The sequence below is a fragment of the Mustela erminea genome, chromosome 1 (assembly GCF_009829155.1).
Source record: "Mustela erminea isolate mMusErm1 chromosome 1, mMusErm1.Pri, whole genome shotgun sequence".
NCBI classification, from domain to species: domain Eukaryota; kingdom Metazoa; phylum Chordata; class Mammalia; order Carnivora; family Mustelidae; genus Mustela; species Mustela erminea.
In genome coordinates this window covers 152292067-152308205 of record NC_045614.1, presented here as the reverse complement: position 1 = coordinate 152308205, position 16139 = coordinate 152292067, and the positions used below count along the sequence as shown (strand labels likewise).

At 45.1% G+C, this 16139-nt stretch overlaps 1 protein-coding gene across 1 annotated transcript in view; it reads left to right on the top strand.

Annotated features, from left to right (window-relative positions):
* Nucleotides 1-16139, top strand: part of LOC116593196 — a 45863-nt gene that overhangs the window by 3985 nt on the left and 25739 nt on the right. The window contains exons 2-7 of the mRNA XM_032347132.1: nt 450-678; nt 2474-2626; nt 5989-6137; nt 8895-9035; nt 9433-9578; nt 15607-15702. Of these exons, the coding sequence (XP_032203023.1) occupies nt 499-678; nt 2474-2626; nt 5989-6137; nt 8895-9035; nt 9433-9578; nt 15607-15702 (865 nt within the window). The 5' untranslated portion in view covers nt 450-498. The remainder of the gene's footprint in view (nt 1-449; nt 679-2473; nt 2627-5988; nt 6138-8894; nt 9036-9432; nt 9579-15606; nt 15703-16139) is intronic.

Below are 16139 nucleotides of genomic sequence, written 5' to 3'. Positions count from 1 at the left end.
CATTAATGTTATAACTGAGTTCCAAGGGTATCACACCATTTTATTTTATTTTTTTGAAAGATTTTATTTATTTACTTGCCAGAGAGCGAGAGAACAAGCAGGGGGAGTGGCAGAGAGAGAAGCAGTCTTCCCACTAAGCAGGGAGCCCAATGCGTGACTTGATCCCAGGACCCAGGGATCATGGCCTGAGCCAAAGGCAGATGCCTGACAACTGAGCCACCTAGGTGCTCCTATTGCCCCATTTTAAAGAATCTAAAAGAACATGGATCCATGAAAATAGATACTGGAAACAGAACAGTTTTACTCAATGGTATCTATCTTGATTCCCTACTCCCGTTTTAAGATACCTGAGGCACTTTAAGCAGAGAAGGGTGTCAGCAATATTTGCCAATTTTTAGTGGGGATGTGTGATCTGCTTCTTCAAAAGACATCTGTGTATTGGGTTTCAGGGCAAGGTGCTATTTTCAGAATCCAGGTAGAATCTAACACAGTAAGACAATGCCAAGGGAAAAGGAAGGAAAACAAAAAACTAAAGGAACACCCCTGCCCATCGTTCCAATTCTTCGGAAGTTCCTGAAAACGTATGAAAAGCACTGTGTCCAGACGCAGACAGCTGTGTGTCCAGCCATCAGACAGGACTTGAAAACCAGCATCAACAACGAACAGATTCTTAGGAAAGTGAGTGTGTGGCCTCCTTTGCTTACTCCTCTGGGAAGTGACTGGGGTTTTGCCCCAAGGAACACGGGTCCTCAGTCATCGCTCTGTGTTCCTGCCTGCCTGCCTGTCTGAAGTCCAAAACCTGCTCCTGGCACTGGGGCTCTGCTCCGCACTTCTGCCTCCCTGCTTCTACCTCGAATCTACCCACCCCAATCCTTTGAGCAGCCCTGCCCTTTCTTACACCACACCTGGAGTGGCCAACCAGCCCCTCCCACTCTACCTCTGAAAAGTCCCACACAGAAGACCACTTTGGGCATCTGGCAGGACATCCATGCCCAGCGCTGCACCACCCCACAGGATCCCTCCAAGGGAATGTTTGCTTCCCTCAACAGTAGTGTCCCTGTCGTCAGGCCAGACCCCCGCACTCACCCATCCTTCCCCTCTCACTTGGAGCGAGATCAGCAAACACATAATTCTAACTCCCAAAGTACAGGATTTCAGAAAAAAAAAAATCAGGTGTTATATCTTTTCTGAGATTGACTCTAGGGGTCGATTGGGAGGGGGAAAGAAGAGAGGCCAGCCCTGAAATGAAATGGTCTACTTTTGGGAAGGGGCGCCTGCTAGTCCAGAAGGGGGAGAGGGGGAGGGAGCAGTGCTCGAACCCAAGGACAGACTGACCTGCTCTCCAGCTTTCCTGTGGCCAGCCCAGAAAGACAGTCTGTATTGTAATAATCAAACACCTACTGGTGTCCTAAGATGCTGAGTGCTAACCAAGAGTATAAGTTAAAGTAGTTAGAGATGAGTGCTGAAAAATAATCATTATTCTAAGGAGACTTTGACCCAGATCCATCCTACCCATATTTTTCCTGAAGTTTTTTGAGGGATGGGAGGGTGATTACATTGTACCCCACATAAAAAGAACCTCTGAAAGTCCTTCCTAACCACCATCCCTTTTTGCCAAACTTCCATTTCCCAAGGGAGCTGCCACCTCCCCTCTCCCCGTTCACTCCTTTGGACAGGAGACTTTCTCTCCTAGTCTCCTATCTCCTCTGCCCTCCTAGGTCTTTCTAATTCCTTCTCTTGTAGTTAGTTGCTTCTCTGGACTCCCCCATACATCTCCCTGCTCATCCCAGGGCAAGAGCTTTTCAGAGCCATCTTTTTGTGATAAAATAGTTACAACTTTTTTTTTCTATTGTACATTTTATAATTAGCCTCTACTACTTAATGATAAGAGTTAATCATAAACCTTGTTCAAATTTGTAGTCCCTTCAGCAAACATTTTAAATTAAATGTTTCAAATTTGTAGTCCCTTTCTAAACAGTTTAAATTAAAATCACTATCAGAAATGCAAATAACATCAGGACCCGATGTGTAAATACTGGTGTAAATCATAAGACCATATGGGCTGTTTATGTTGGGGGGGTGATGCTCTGTTTGGGTCTCCATTTTGATGTTGAGCATCACTAAAGTAAGAGTCTCATGAGACAATTATTTTTTTACTGCATAGGATACACTCAGATAATTTCTCTTCCGTTCTATTTCATTAAAGGGAGAAAAAAAGCTGGTTACAACCTACTCAATTGATTTCTGACCCAATAATGAGTAGAAACCTGATGGAAAAATCTGTGCCCTGTAAGACTGCTTTTGCATATGGCAAGAAATTCATAAGTTTGTATTGAATTACCACCCAGTGCATGTGTGATCCAAAGCTAATTGCCTTTTCAAATGTTCTGATACTGTCTGATGACAACACTCTTTCTCTATGCATGGACATCTCTTTATGATTCCCACCTGTACTTTTTTTCTGACACTCCAGTTTATGCTTGTAAGACCTGGAGACTCCCCAACAAGCGTCTTACCCATTTCCTTGGAACCTTTGCTCATGACAATTCGCGATGAGTGTTATATGCTGGGGAAAGAGATCTGTATCTGGAGCCTTCAACTGAGCAACCCAGAGATTGCCAGACTGGTGAGTCATGCGTTTTAGAAGTATTCCTTCAATTAAACTTAAAATTGAATATAACATAATAGCACATATTCCAGCTACAGTTCATTTGGTTGTTGACTGATATGCTCTAAGCTTTTCTTTTTTAAAAAGACAATGTATCTTTTAATGAAACATTTCAAAGTTATGTAAAAGTACAAAAAACAAGGTAAAACTATAATGTTTGGTTAAAAAACACAGTTTTACCTGTTGTTTATTTTATAAAATGCAACATACAGTATGCATTCTTTTCTGTCTCTCTTTGCCTGTACAACATTGTTTTTATGAGTCATCATGTTTTACTTTTGTAGAGCTATAGTTGATGCATTTTCATTGCTATATAGTTTTTTTTTAAGATTTTATTTATTTATTCGAGAGAGGAAGAGAGAACCCAAGCAGGGGAGGGAGAGGGACAAGCAGGCTCTGCACTGAGCATGGAACCTGATGTATGGTTTCATCCCATGACCCTGAGATCATGACCTGAGCTGAAATCAAGAGTGAGACGCTTAACTGACTGAGCCACCCAGATGCCCCTATATCATTTTCTACTATGAATATACCATAATTTCTTTATCCTAATATTCAACAACAACAAAAAACAAACAACCTCATTTTAAAATGGGCAAAGGACTAAGGAAACATTCTCCAAAGAAGGTATACAAATAAATCATAAACACACAAAAGATGTTCAATATTACTAATCTTTAGGGAAATGCAAATCAAAACTGCAATGAGATACTACCTCATGTCAACTAGTATGGCATGAGGTAGTATCTCATATAGTAGTATGGCTACTACTATAAAAAAATAGAACATAATGTGTTGACAGGATATGGACAGCACAGGAAAACCTGTGCACTGTTGATGGGAATATAAATTGGTGTAGCCACTATGGAAAACAGGATTGAAGTTCCTTAAAAAATTAAAAATGGAATTACCATATGATTCAGCAATTCCCACTTCTGGACATCTACCCCAAAGAATTGAAAGCTAGATCTCAAAAAGATATTTGTACACTAATCTTCATGGTAGCATTATTCATAATAGCCAAAGGTGGAAGCAATCCAAATGTCCATTAACAGATGAGTAGAAAACAAAATGTTGGATATACATACAATAGAATATTATTCAGCCTTTAACAGGAAGGAAGTTGTGACACATGCTACATGTGGGAACCTTGAGGAACTTATGCTAAGTAAGATAAGTCAGTCACAAAAGGACAAATACTATATCATTGTATTATAGGAAGTACCTAGAGTAGTTAAGACTCATAGAGAAAGAAAATAAAATGGCGGTTGCTAGATGTTGTGGGGGAGGGGAGAATGGGAGTTATTTTTTAATGGGTACAGAGTCTGAGTTTTACAAGATGAAAAATGTTGTGGAGATGGATGGTGTTGAGGGTTGTACAACAACAGTGAATGTCTTTAATGCCACTGAACTGTACCCCAAAAATGATTACGATGGTAAATTTTATCTGTGTATTTGACCACAATTCAAAATAAATTTTTAAAAAAGGTATCTTTAATGCATAATCAGAATTTGTATTTGTTTTTATTGAAAGTGTCAGTCCAGGGACCCAGTCCATTTAAGCAGGCTGTAGAATGCTGTCCGTGCATGTCAATAGTGATCCTTAGCAGTTCTTTAAAATGTTGCCCTGTTGGTCACCTGGAGGCCATTGAGGAATTCTGTGGTCAATGGCTGTGGTCTTGCCCACATGGGCCTAGTGCCCCAGGAGTGACACTGTAAACCACTGGTTGAGACCGTCGGGACCTGGGTTGAGAGCCCGTTTTGCACAGACCAGTGTTTCTTACCATAGACAGTGATGTCCCACACTGCCTCCTCTGTCAGAAACAACAGCTTGCGAAATCTAACCCAGCACTTAAGTTAGGTGTTTTCTCATAAAAGAGACCTCAAACGCCAGCTCTGTAGTTAAGGCTGCAAGGGCGCTTATATTCTAAGCCAAACTATAATTTGGAGCCCTATCTCTAACCAACATGTCATTGCCTCAGGAAACCCTAAATCCTTCTGACCCCACCAAAGCCTCTTTTCAGTTTAAATTCTGAACTGAAGAAATCCTTAGGTTGCAGTGATTCTCACTGCTAAAAGGTGCCTTTGTGATTTGTAGCTTTAAATCCCTGTCAGGTAGGGATTTAGTTGTCCCTGGGATCCTTTGTTACCACAAGAAATGTCCTTGCCATAGGCCCCTCTGTTCAGGGGACTGAGAGACCTTGACATGGTTCCAAATGTTCATGTGTTGCCCCCAGTCCCATGGCTTCACCATGAGAAACAACTTGTTGCTAAATTTCCATGGTCTAGTTTTTTGGGTTTTTTTTTTTTGTTGTTGTTGTTGTTTTTTAAGATTTTATTTTAGAGAGATTGAGAGAGAGTTTGAGCACAGGAAGGGACAGAGAGAGAAGGAGAGAAGCAGACTCCTTGTTGAGCACAGAGTTTGACATGGGGCTCCATCCCAGGACCCTGAGACCATGGCCCCGAGACCATGACGTGAGCTAAAATCAAGAGTCCAACACTTAACCAACTAAGCCACCCAGGTGCCCCTGTGTGGTGTATTATTGAGGAGGCCTCTAAATCCTAATACCAGTAACAATGAATACTTAGGAGGTAATCTGACTATTATAATTTTTGCCTAGTTATACAAAGGTTGGCATGGCGGTACTTCCCTATTGAAAGGACACAACCCTAGGAGAACAAATCTGTGGGTTAGAATATCAACATCTGTATTGGTCTGCTGGGACTACCATAGCCACAGGTTGCACGGCTTAAACAACAGAAACTCATTTCCTCATAGTTATGAAGGCCTGGAAATCTGAGCTCAAGGTGTCAGCAGAGTTGGTGACTTCTGAGGCTACTCTTCTTGGCTTGTAAATGGCAGCTTTTCCCCTGTATTTTCACGTCTTCCCCTGTGCATATCTGTGTCCAGATTTCCTTCTTATAAGAAAGCCAATCCTACTGGGTTAGGACCCACCCTGAAGACCTTATTTTACCTTAGGTAGCTCTTTGAAGACCCTGTTTCCAAATACAGTCACATTCTGAGGTTAGGACTTCAATGTATGAATGAGGGGGACACAATTCAGCCCCCAATGACAGAGAAAGATAAGCTGCAGTGTATCTCATCTCATCACAAAGCTTGGTGTTGCCCATTTAATTCTTCACATTGCCTTTTAAAGGGCAGTTATTTTATTTTCATGCCACTTTCTCCTTGGGGGAATTAGAAAGTTGTCTTCAAGGCGAACTGTTGAGGTAATGAACATAATGGGCTTTTGCATTACGTGAAAACACAGAGCATGTTGTCTCCCTTACGTGAGCACGGTTTCCCCTCGCGTTCTTAGGCTTCACTTCTGGAGTTGAAGGGGAGTGCCGCCTGCCCCTTTACCAGCCTGGAGCTCACTGACTGCAGGATGGATCTGTGGTCTCTCCGGAGACTCGGGAGGGCTCTGCCATGCAGCCATCTGCGTTCTCTCATCCTCGATTACAGCAGGTGAGGCTGGAATGCGGGCTTCCTTCAGGGCTCTGCCGCTGTTCGGCTGAGGAAGGCAAAGGCAGGGAGGGTGGTGGCCCGGTTCCTTGTGCCTCATCTGGTCATCACTGGAAGCGGATACTCCAAAACCTCCTTAGACCTAATGTTCCTGAGCAAATGTCAGGGTTCTCAAAAAGAGGCTTTATTCATTCATTTTTCCTTTCTTCCTCCCTCTCTCCCGCCCACCCCTCCTTCCTCCTTCCTTACTTTCCTTTTATTCACTTATTCTGTCAACAAATATTTGTCGACAGCCTGTTTGTGCAAGACACTGTGCTCTTCACTAAGGAAGATACAAATACATATAAGGCAATGGCCCTGAGCAAGGAAGCCCTCGGGACAGTAGAGAGGACTATGTGGAACGTGCTCTAGGGTACATGTAATGCAAGGTAGAAAGCCTTGGTGTCCGGCGCCTGGGTGGCTCAGTGGGTTGAGCCTCTGCCTTTGGCTCAGGTCATGATCTCCGGGTTCTGGGATCGAGCCCCGCGTTGGGCTCTCTGCTTAGCTGGGAGCCTGCTTCCCCGTGCCCCCCGCCTGCCTCTCTGCCTACTTGTGATCTCTGTCAAATAAATAAAATAAAATCTTAAAAAAAAAAATAAATAAAGCCTTGGTGTCACAAAAAATGTCCATATAGATTTTAGTGGTGGTTTGGATAAGGGGAACCATGACCCCATTCAGGACAGGCCATTATTCACCAGGAGTGGAGGTGGGAGGGAAGGTGTGGGGTTAGGGAAGAAAAGAGCCCAGCCTTGTGAGGGGAGGGTCAGGGGGTAATAATAATAATAATAATACCAGCTAACTGTTATCGGGTGCTAACTGGGTGCCAAGCACAGTGCACAGTTTATGTCATTGACTCTCCCAATAGCAGAGAGATATGTACCATTACGTATGAATGTAGGATATATAATGACAGGTATGTACCATTTCTATCCCTTGACTCTGTATGAGGAAAGACTCAGGGGGATTAACTGGCTTGTTCAAGGCCACTCTGCTATTAGGGATGGAGCCTGGATCTGAATCCAGCCCCCTCAATCCGAGCCCACTTCTGATCCGTGATACTAGGCTGCCGGGGGGTCTTATAGTGTGCCATCCATAAATAATTTCAACCAGCTTATGTGATGTGGGATTAGGGATTAGGGCCCCGGTGGTGACAAGTCTATCCACAAAAGCTGAGGAGTTTCTCCATGTTTCTGAGCCGCTTGGGGGAGCCTCAGTCAGGGTTTCCTGACACAGGACAGCAGAAGGCCAGTGTCCTCAGGACACCCAGTAGTGACTGAGGATCAGCCTGGGAGTCTTCCAGCTTCCCACACTGCACTGGGCAGAACCAGTCCACCTGCTGAGACCCTTCTGGACTCCAGCTCCTGTGCTGGACCCAGAGACCTACACTGGCAGGAAGACAGAAGGGAGAAAAAAGGAATCCCCAATGTTAGGAAAAAGTTTATTTTATTCACCTGGGAGGGGCAGGGAGCGGGGAAAGGGTGGAAGGAGAGGGAGAGAGTCTCCAGCAGACTTCATGCTGAGCCCAGAGCCCATGCGGGGCTCCATCTCAGGACCCTGAGATCATGACCTGAGCTGAAGGCAGAGGCCCAACCCACTGAGCCACCCCACGCCCCAAAACAGCTTATTTTCATTGTCAGTTGAAATCTGGCTATTCCCGAGACACCATGAGTGTCAGGATTGGGTGGTTGGGAATCACCACTGAGACCTCAGCACTGATAAAACTGTAGGTTCTTGGCCTCTGGGGACTTCCCTCCGGTTTTCTCTGGGAGGTCCTGCAGCCCACCAGGCAGGATTCCCTTCTTTCTCATATGCAGCTGCCTCCCCACACCCACCACAGTAGCTGCCTTCTGTAACTACGTGTTGTTACAGGTAGTAACATGAACTAGTAAATTGAAGAAGTCATTTCTGTTAATACGATGCACCTCATTTGAAAGTTCAGACACTGGGACGCCTGGGTGGCTCAGTTGGTTAAGCGGCTGCCTTCGGCTCAGGTCATGATCCCAGTGTCCTGGGATCGAGTCCCACATCGGGCTCTTTGCTTGGCAGGGAGCCTGCTTCTCCCTCTGCCTCTGTCTGCCTGTGCTTGCTCTTGCTTCTCTCTCTATGAAAAATAAATAAATAAAATCTTAAAAAAAAAGAAGAAAAGAAAGAAAGTTCAGACACTGACATTCCAAATACGCGGAAGATGTCCCTCTACCTCATTGTTGCTCAGTTTCCTGACCTAATGCCTGTACCCAGAGGCTGCGTGGGCGCAATGCCTGTGACTGCTCTTTGCAAAGTCGAAGGACTAGGTGAGAAGGTGAGGGGCAGGACAGGGCCAGAAAGGAGGGCCAAGAGATTGAATTTTCCCAGACCCTGCTCTCTCCTTACACAGCCTCCTGCTGCTGGGGTCTTCCCAGACCCCTTCATCCCTGCCAGCTAGGCAATCTCTCCTGTCTTCCAGATCCAGATCTCGCTCTCTATCTGCTCCCTTGAATGGGTACTTTGAACTGTGCCCTGCTCCCTTCCCCTGGGAAACAGATTCTGGGTTCCCCTTCCTCAACATGCAGGCTACCTCCGCCCCCAGTCACCCAGCTCACCCCCTTAGCCCCTGCCGTGGAAACCCAAAGTAAAGATCCCGTAAAATCTGTTCTGCCATAGGGAGTCCCTTAAAATGAATTATCCAACAAGTGACATAAGTTTTATAAAAGTCACTTATTTGTTGCCATCATTTCTTTTTAGATTTGGAAAGGAAGAAGTTGAGAGTCTTTTCTCAGGCCTGGAGAACAACCAGAGGCTTCAAGCCCTCAGTCTGCGCTACTGTGGTCTGGGGCCACAGAGCGGACCCCGGCTGGGTACCATCATATGCCAGACCGCCATCAGGTGAGACGCACGCCCTGCTCACCTCCCCGCTTCTGTCTTCAGTTACCTAACCAGCTTGGTTACAAAATCCACTAACCCACCCATTCCCCCCAGCTTCTTCTCACTATGTTTGTAGGCTTCTTTTTCTACCCTCTAGTTATTTTTGTTTTCTTTTTCTTGATGATAAGAGAAAGATCCTTTAGTTATACTTGAGAATCAAAGGTATTATGCTATAGGCATGTTTTGGGCGCTATGACATGGTCCCTACGTCTGTTTTTTTATAATGTGGTCTACTATCTATTATGATTATTTACTATTTTATAACCAGGTCTAGTATTCTATGAAGTGAAGACCTCAAAGCCACATTTGCAGAGATTAAAATACCATCAAATGACCAGTGTATTTCACCCCTCTCCAGTGAGCTGCACCTCGACGGCAATTTCTTACAATGTTCCGGAGCTCTGGCTCTCCTCAGACCCATCGCGGAGTATGCAGAGATGCAGGGGAGAGAGCAGCCAGCCACGGCCCCACCAGACCCTGGGAGTCCCCCTCATCAGCTGCAGGGTGAGTGCTGGGGACCTGGACCCTCCACTCTTTGGGCCTACCTAAAAGAAGGAAACTGCTTTGCAATTAAAAGTGACCTTCCTAGGGGCACCTGGGTGGCTCAGTGGGTTAAAGCCTCTGCCTTCGGCTCAGGTCATGATCCCAGGGTCCTGGGATGGAGCCCTGCATTGGGCTCTCTGCTTAGCAGGGAGCCTGCTTCCTTTGTTCTCTCTCTCTGCCTGCCTCTCTACTTGTAATCTCTGTCAAATAAATAAATAAAATCTTAAAAAAAAAAAGTGACCTTCCTAGTGGTCAGTGGAAATTCTTTTTCCTGAGTCTGAATGAGAGCAGAATAATGGGCCCCCAGCAATGTCTTTGTCCTAATCCTCAGAACTGGTGATTACGTTACCTCACGTGGCAAAAGGGACTGTGCACATATGATAACATTAAGGGCCTTGAGACAGGGGTTTATCCTGGATTCTCTGGGTAGGTTCAGTGTCATCACAGCATCTTTGCAAAGAGACTTTTGCAAGAGATGTGACTGTGGAAGGAAAGGTTGGAGTGATGGGAGGAAGGGGCCAGCAGCCAGCCAAGGAATGTAGGTGGCCTCGAGGAGCTGGAAAGGGCAGGGCAAGGAATTCTTCCCCAGAGCCACTAAAAGACACACAGTCCAACAAGGCCTTGACTGTGAGACCCATGTTGGACTTGGGACCTCCAGATCTGTAAGGTCATAGACTTGTACTGTTTTAAGCCATTAAGTTTACAGTCATTTGTTCTAGCTGCAGCGGGGAACTAGTACGGCATGTTAATCACAACTCTTCAGTTCGGAGAGTAAGAACCACCCAGGCAGAATTCAAGGTGAACAGGGGCTTACTGGCTCACATAACTGAGATGTCCACAGCTGTCTTTAGAGATAGCTGAACTGAGGGGGCTCATACGATGTCATCAGGAGACCCCAAATTTGCTGCTTTTGATTCAGCATCCCTCCCAAGTGTGGGCCTTCCATTCCAGTGTGGTCAGCTTTTCTCCAGGCAGGAAAGAGCAGTTGACACGTCTGCCAGCTGTCCCAGGGCTCTAACATCATGACTTATTATCAGCCAGAAAGTGTGAGCCTCTGTCTCCCACTGACTGTGAGTCAGATCCCCCAGGGAGGCTCTTGCTGGCCCTCCCTGGGTCACATACATATCTCAGACCCGTCCTTACAGCACAGGATGTGCTAAGGTGTAATTAGCCAGGACTGATCACATAGCCACGTTGGGGGGGCGGGGGAGCATGCTGGTGGGCAGCCAAACCAGAACCCTGTGATTTGCTAGGGAGCGGAGTGGTGGTCCGTCCAAGAAGCAGGCCAATGAGGAGGACAGATACAGGACAGACAAGAACAACAGGTGCTTACTCCCTTATAGAAGCCTGATCATTTCTTTTAATAGATCCCTAATACACATGTTCATGACCCATTTGAAAGCTGACTACTTTGAATCATTGTTAACAGAAACTATAGCAAGTGGCTAACAGCATAGACTTAGAATCAGGTCTGGGTTCAAATCCTACCCCAGCTGTGCATTAGTTTGGGCAAATTATCAAACTGATCAAACTTTAGCTTCTTCAGCTATAAAATAAACATAACTACCTCAGAGTGTTCAGTGAGGAGGAAGTGGTATAATGTGATGCAGTTAGCATGAAGCCTGGCATGTAGTAAGTACTTGAGGGACATTAATTATCATCGTTACTGTCATCATTATTATCATAACAACCTTTTTCCGGGAGAGTAAACTTGAGGCATGCTGGCGAACACAGTCGCTCTACTTGCTGGAAAAAAATGAAAATAAAGAGCTCGAGGCTAATGTGCAGCATGGGGACCACTGTTAAATATACTGTATTGTATATTTGGAAGTTGCTTGAGGGCGCCTGGCTGGCTCAGTCGGTGGAGTGTGCGACTCTTGATCTCAGGGGTTGTAAATTTCAAGCACTATGTTGGGTGGAGGGATTACTTAAAAAATAAAATCTCAAAAAGAACAAGTTGCCAAGAGAGTAGATCTTAAAAGGTCTTATCACAAGAAACAAAATTTGTGACCATGTGTTGTAATAGGCGTTAACTTACCGTGGTGAACATTTCACTATATATACAAATATCAAGTCATTATGTCATATACCTGAAAATAATAGAATGTTACCTGTTAATTTTATCTCAATTTTAAAAAGGATTCACTGACTTGCACTATTTAAAAAAAGAGCTGAGGGGCGCCTGGGTGGCTCAGTTGGTTAAGCAGCTGCCTTCCGCTCAGGTCATGATCCCAGCGTCCTGGGATTGAGTCCCACATCGGACTCCTTGCTCGGCAGGGAGCCTGCTTCTCCCTCTGCCTCTGCCTGCCATTCTGTCTGCCTGTGCTCTCTCTCTCTCTCACTCTCTCTCTCTGACAAATAAATAAAATCTTAAAAAAAAAAAAGAAATCAAAACCTTAAAAAAAAAAAAAGAGCTGAAGTCAAGGCTACGTTGTGGAAGTGAGTACAAAGAACTTATAACTATGAGAGATTCATAAATACAATAGTTATCCTCCCTTTAGGAACTTTCCTGGTATCAGAATTCTATAGGTTATTTGTTGAATTTGACATTTCAGTAAACCCAATAAATATACAAAGGGAAGCTGGAAAACAATGTTTGCTATCCAAATAATGACTTTCCCTCTTCTAATTTTACAAGACTGGCTCCAGGGTCCTATTTATGAGGTTCTATTTTGTAATTTCAGTACTGAAATAACCAAGTAAATCTGTCTTTTAAGAAAAATAATTGAATGTGTGCGCACACACGCATAATCTCTCTCTCAAATAAATAAATCTTAAAAAAAAAAAAAGAAATGAAAAGAAAAGAAAAAGAATTGGCAATATAAAAGCACTGTCTCAAGGGATTGGTATGGGGCAGGCAGGCCCAGGTGTGAGGTGTGGGATCGGAAAGGCAAAGAAGGGACAGAGCGTGGGGAGGAAACGTGGAGGTCTCCTAGTCTGGTTGTTCTATCTCGGGGGGTTCTGCCCAGAGGAGCATAAGGGCTTGATTTGAAGGGTTCTGGATTTGTTTTCCCAGAGAGCCAAGCAAGCGCGAGGCAGAGCTGACCTCCGGGAGCGCCTGCCCTGTCATCCTTCACCACAGCCCGGAACAGGGTGGAAGCTGCCCCAGATGGGCTGGGCCCTGTGGTCAGTGGTCCGCTCGCAGAACTTCTGTGAAGTTCTCTCATTATTCATTCGCTCGAACCTTGATTTTTAGGGAGGTCAGCTGGTACATTTTAGCTCTTCTGCATCCTTCTGGGTAACTGTATTAGTCTGCGCTGGCTGCCGTAACAAAATAACACGGGCTGGGCGGCTTAAACAGATTCATTTTTCCGCAGTTTTGGGAGCCCCAAGCGCCAGAGTAGAGTGCCTGCGGGGGGTCTGTTCCTGGTGAGAGCTCTCCCCCTGGCCTGCAGAGGGCGCTCTCGTGCCGTGTCTTCACGAGGCCTTTCCCAGGTGTGTCAGCAGAGGGCGAGCGAGCCAGAGCTTTCTAGCGACTCTCCAGTTAGAACACTGACCCTATCTGATCAGGGTCCTCCTACTCTTACGACCAAGTTTAACCTTCATGACTTTCTTAGGGGCCCCATCTCTAACTACGGCCACACTGGGGACCCAACATCGGAATATTTGGGGATTACAAACAGTCCATACCAGTAACGTCCATACCTGCCCAGAGTAAAAGTACTTCGTATTTCGGAGCTGGATGGATAGACCTCTGCTCAGGCACATGTCGTTTTCCCATCTTGATTTCACTTCTTAGCCAGGGGGAGAGTCATAAATGAAAAAAAGAAGCACAGGAGGCAAAATAATAATAATAATAATGGAATATTTCCAGCCCTCTTCTGGTCACGGGTGAGTCTTGAACAGCCCTGCCACCCCCAAAATGTGACTCTTGAGCTGAGGAACTTGACCCGCCATCCACACCAATCTGTGCTCAACCTGCCTGACCCCTGGACCGAGCCTGGCCCCTGTCCTTTGCAGCCCTTGTCATGAAGCAGGGGTACTAGATACTGAATATTGTGTCCTGCCCCCAATTCATATGTTGAAGTTCTAATCCCCAAGATGATGGTTTAGGAGGCGGGGCCTTTGAAAGTCATTCGGTGATGAAGGCAGAGCCCTTCTGAACAGGATTAGTGCTTTCATAAAAGAGAGCCCAGAGAGCTCCCTCACCCTTTCTGCCATGTGAGCTTATGACTGGAAGATGGCCATTCGTGAATCAGGAAGAGGCTCTCACCGCACTCCAGATCCTCTGGTGTCTGAATCTCGAACTTAGCTGGAATGAGTGTTTGTTGTTCAGAAGCCACTTGGCCTATGGTATTCTGTTCTAGCAGCCCAAATGCACTAAGACACAGAGTATGTGAAAACCGAGGCCGGGGGGCGGGGGGATGTATTTGAGGAGGTGTGGATTGTTTTAAAGAAATGTCCAGATTCTGAACTTTCATAAGGACCCAGTACTCCTGGTTAATATCCTGGGTCACAATCATTCTACTTTGCAAAAGAAAGGGACTCTTCTTTTCACATGCAGTATCAGAGCAGACATTGTCTTCCCTGGGGTACAAAAAATGGAGACAATTCAAAATATTAGTGGAAGTGTTAAAGAAAAGGAATGACTCTGATAACTCAGTGACTTGCCGGTTTTTAGCTATCATGGGGCTTCTGATTTTTGGTTTTAAGAAAATTGAAAGAGGGTTTAATTGAGTTATCAAATGACAGATCCTTCTAAATTATTTTTATTTTGATCCACCACTGTGTGATTTAAAAAAAATTTTTTTTTAAAGATTTTATTTATCCATTTGACAGACAGAGATCACAAGTAGGCAGGGAGGCAGGCAGAGAGAGAGGGGGAAGCAGGCTTCCCCCTGAGCAGAGAGCCTGATGCAGGGCTTGATCCCAGGACACTGAGATCATGACCTGAGCTAAAGGCAGAAGCTTAACCCACTGAGCCACCCAGGTGCCCCACCACAATGTGATTTTTTCGCTTATCACACAGGATTTCAAAGAATGTAATAATACCGCTGTGATAAAACGCCTTCTAGGATTACCCAGTTAAATCTGAATTTTAGATGATTATTATAAGTACGTTTCATGCAGTGTTTGGGATATACTTAACTAATTATTCTTTGTTTACTTGACATTTAAATTCAACTTGATATCCTGTATGTGTGGGGGACAAGGCGGGCTAAGTTTGACAACCCTATTCTATCCCCATCTGTATGAACAAGATTTCTCAGCACTCAGAGCTGTAACAGAGGAGAGCACACGAGGCAGAGGCAGCAGCCTGCACGAAGGACCCAAGGCCTATCCACAAGCAGCAGTAACCCTACTGGGCACTAATAGGGATAAGGGCTCTAGGGCTTGTTAGCAATGAAGGAGCAGGAGTTAGGACTTATTTAGGTTTGAGAAGGACCCCTCGATCTGTGTAGCAAACAGACTGGGTGGGGGTGGTAGGCAGGGAGGCCCATTCGGGGGCTCTTGTCATCCAGTGGCAGGTGATGGTGGGAGGTGAGAGGGGTTTACCCAAGTGGCAGAGAAAGTCAAGTTCCACATCTGTCCCATTTCCTGATGCTTGGGATGTGGGGCACATGAGAAAGGAAAGAAAAGGAAAGGTCTAGAATGACTCTAGAATAACATACTCAGATGTTTTAAAAAAATATGCCAAAAATGTGTCTGGTACATTCTTACAAATCTGAGAGATCTGGAGCCACTTTTAATAGAGGGCAGCTGTGGAATGAAGAGCATTTACATGAGGCCTTTAGGACGATACTTGGGGTTTACTTAGTTGAATGTTCTCCTCCTTAAGTCTTTGAAGAGAGAGCAAGATGAAAAAGACAGGACTGAACCGAAGTGAAGGGGATTTGACAATCGGTCGGTGGGATAATCCTCTTACGAGAAACATCTGTCCCAAGTGTACATAAACTGAAGGAAATAATCAATAGTGAAGTGCGTAAAAACCCATTCATACAACTTTGAACAGGCCTCCCCCCTCCCCATCTTTTTCTTTTCCACACAGCCAAACAGAAGGGCAGTTCGGCTTTGAACCAGATTACAGAGTCACCTGGAACTCTAACACAGAAAACTACTTCAGGGAAGGAGAGGAGGAAAAAAGGTATGTGGTTGTGGATTCAACTATCGCTTCGTCTTCCTTCATCTGTAAATCCCTTCCACCTGTCATGGGCTGTTAGTTCCTGCTACTTCAGTAACTACCCCAAACAGAAAAACTCCTGTGGAGAGAAAGAAGACCCAGTGTCATGGTTTCCTATAAACCAAACACAGAGCACCTTAGGCATATCCACCAGAGGGATTTGTCTTCAGCACATTCAGCAAGCCAAAATCAATTCTGGGGTGTGGGCTGATTTGGGAATGTCTCTGCATTAAAGAGACAGCCGGACTTACTAAATTCCGTTTGGAGACTTCTCTCCTACCCTCACTGCTCAGAATCAGAAACAGAGTCTGTCAGAGGCAGTTTTAAGAAATCACCAACTCCAAAATGTCTGAGCAAGATTAAATGAAACAAGAAGCTATCCAAGTGTGTGTGTGTGTGTG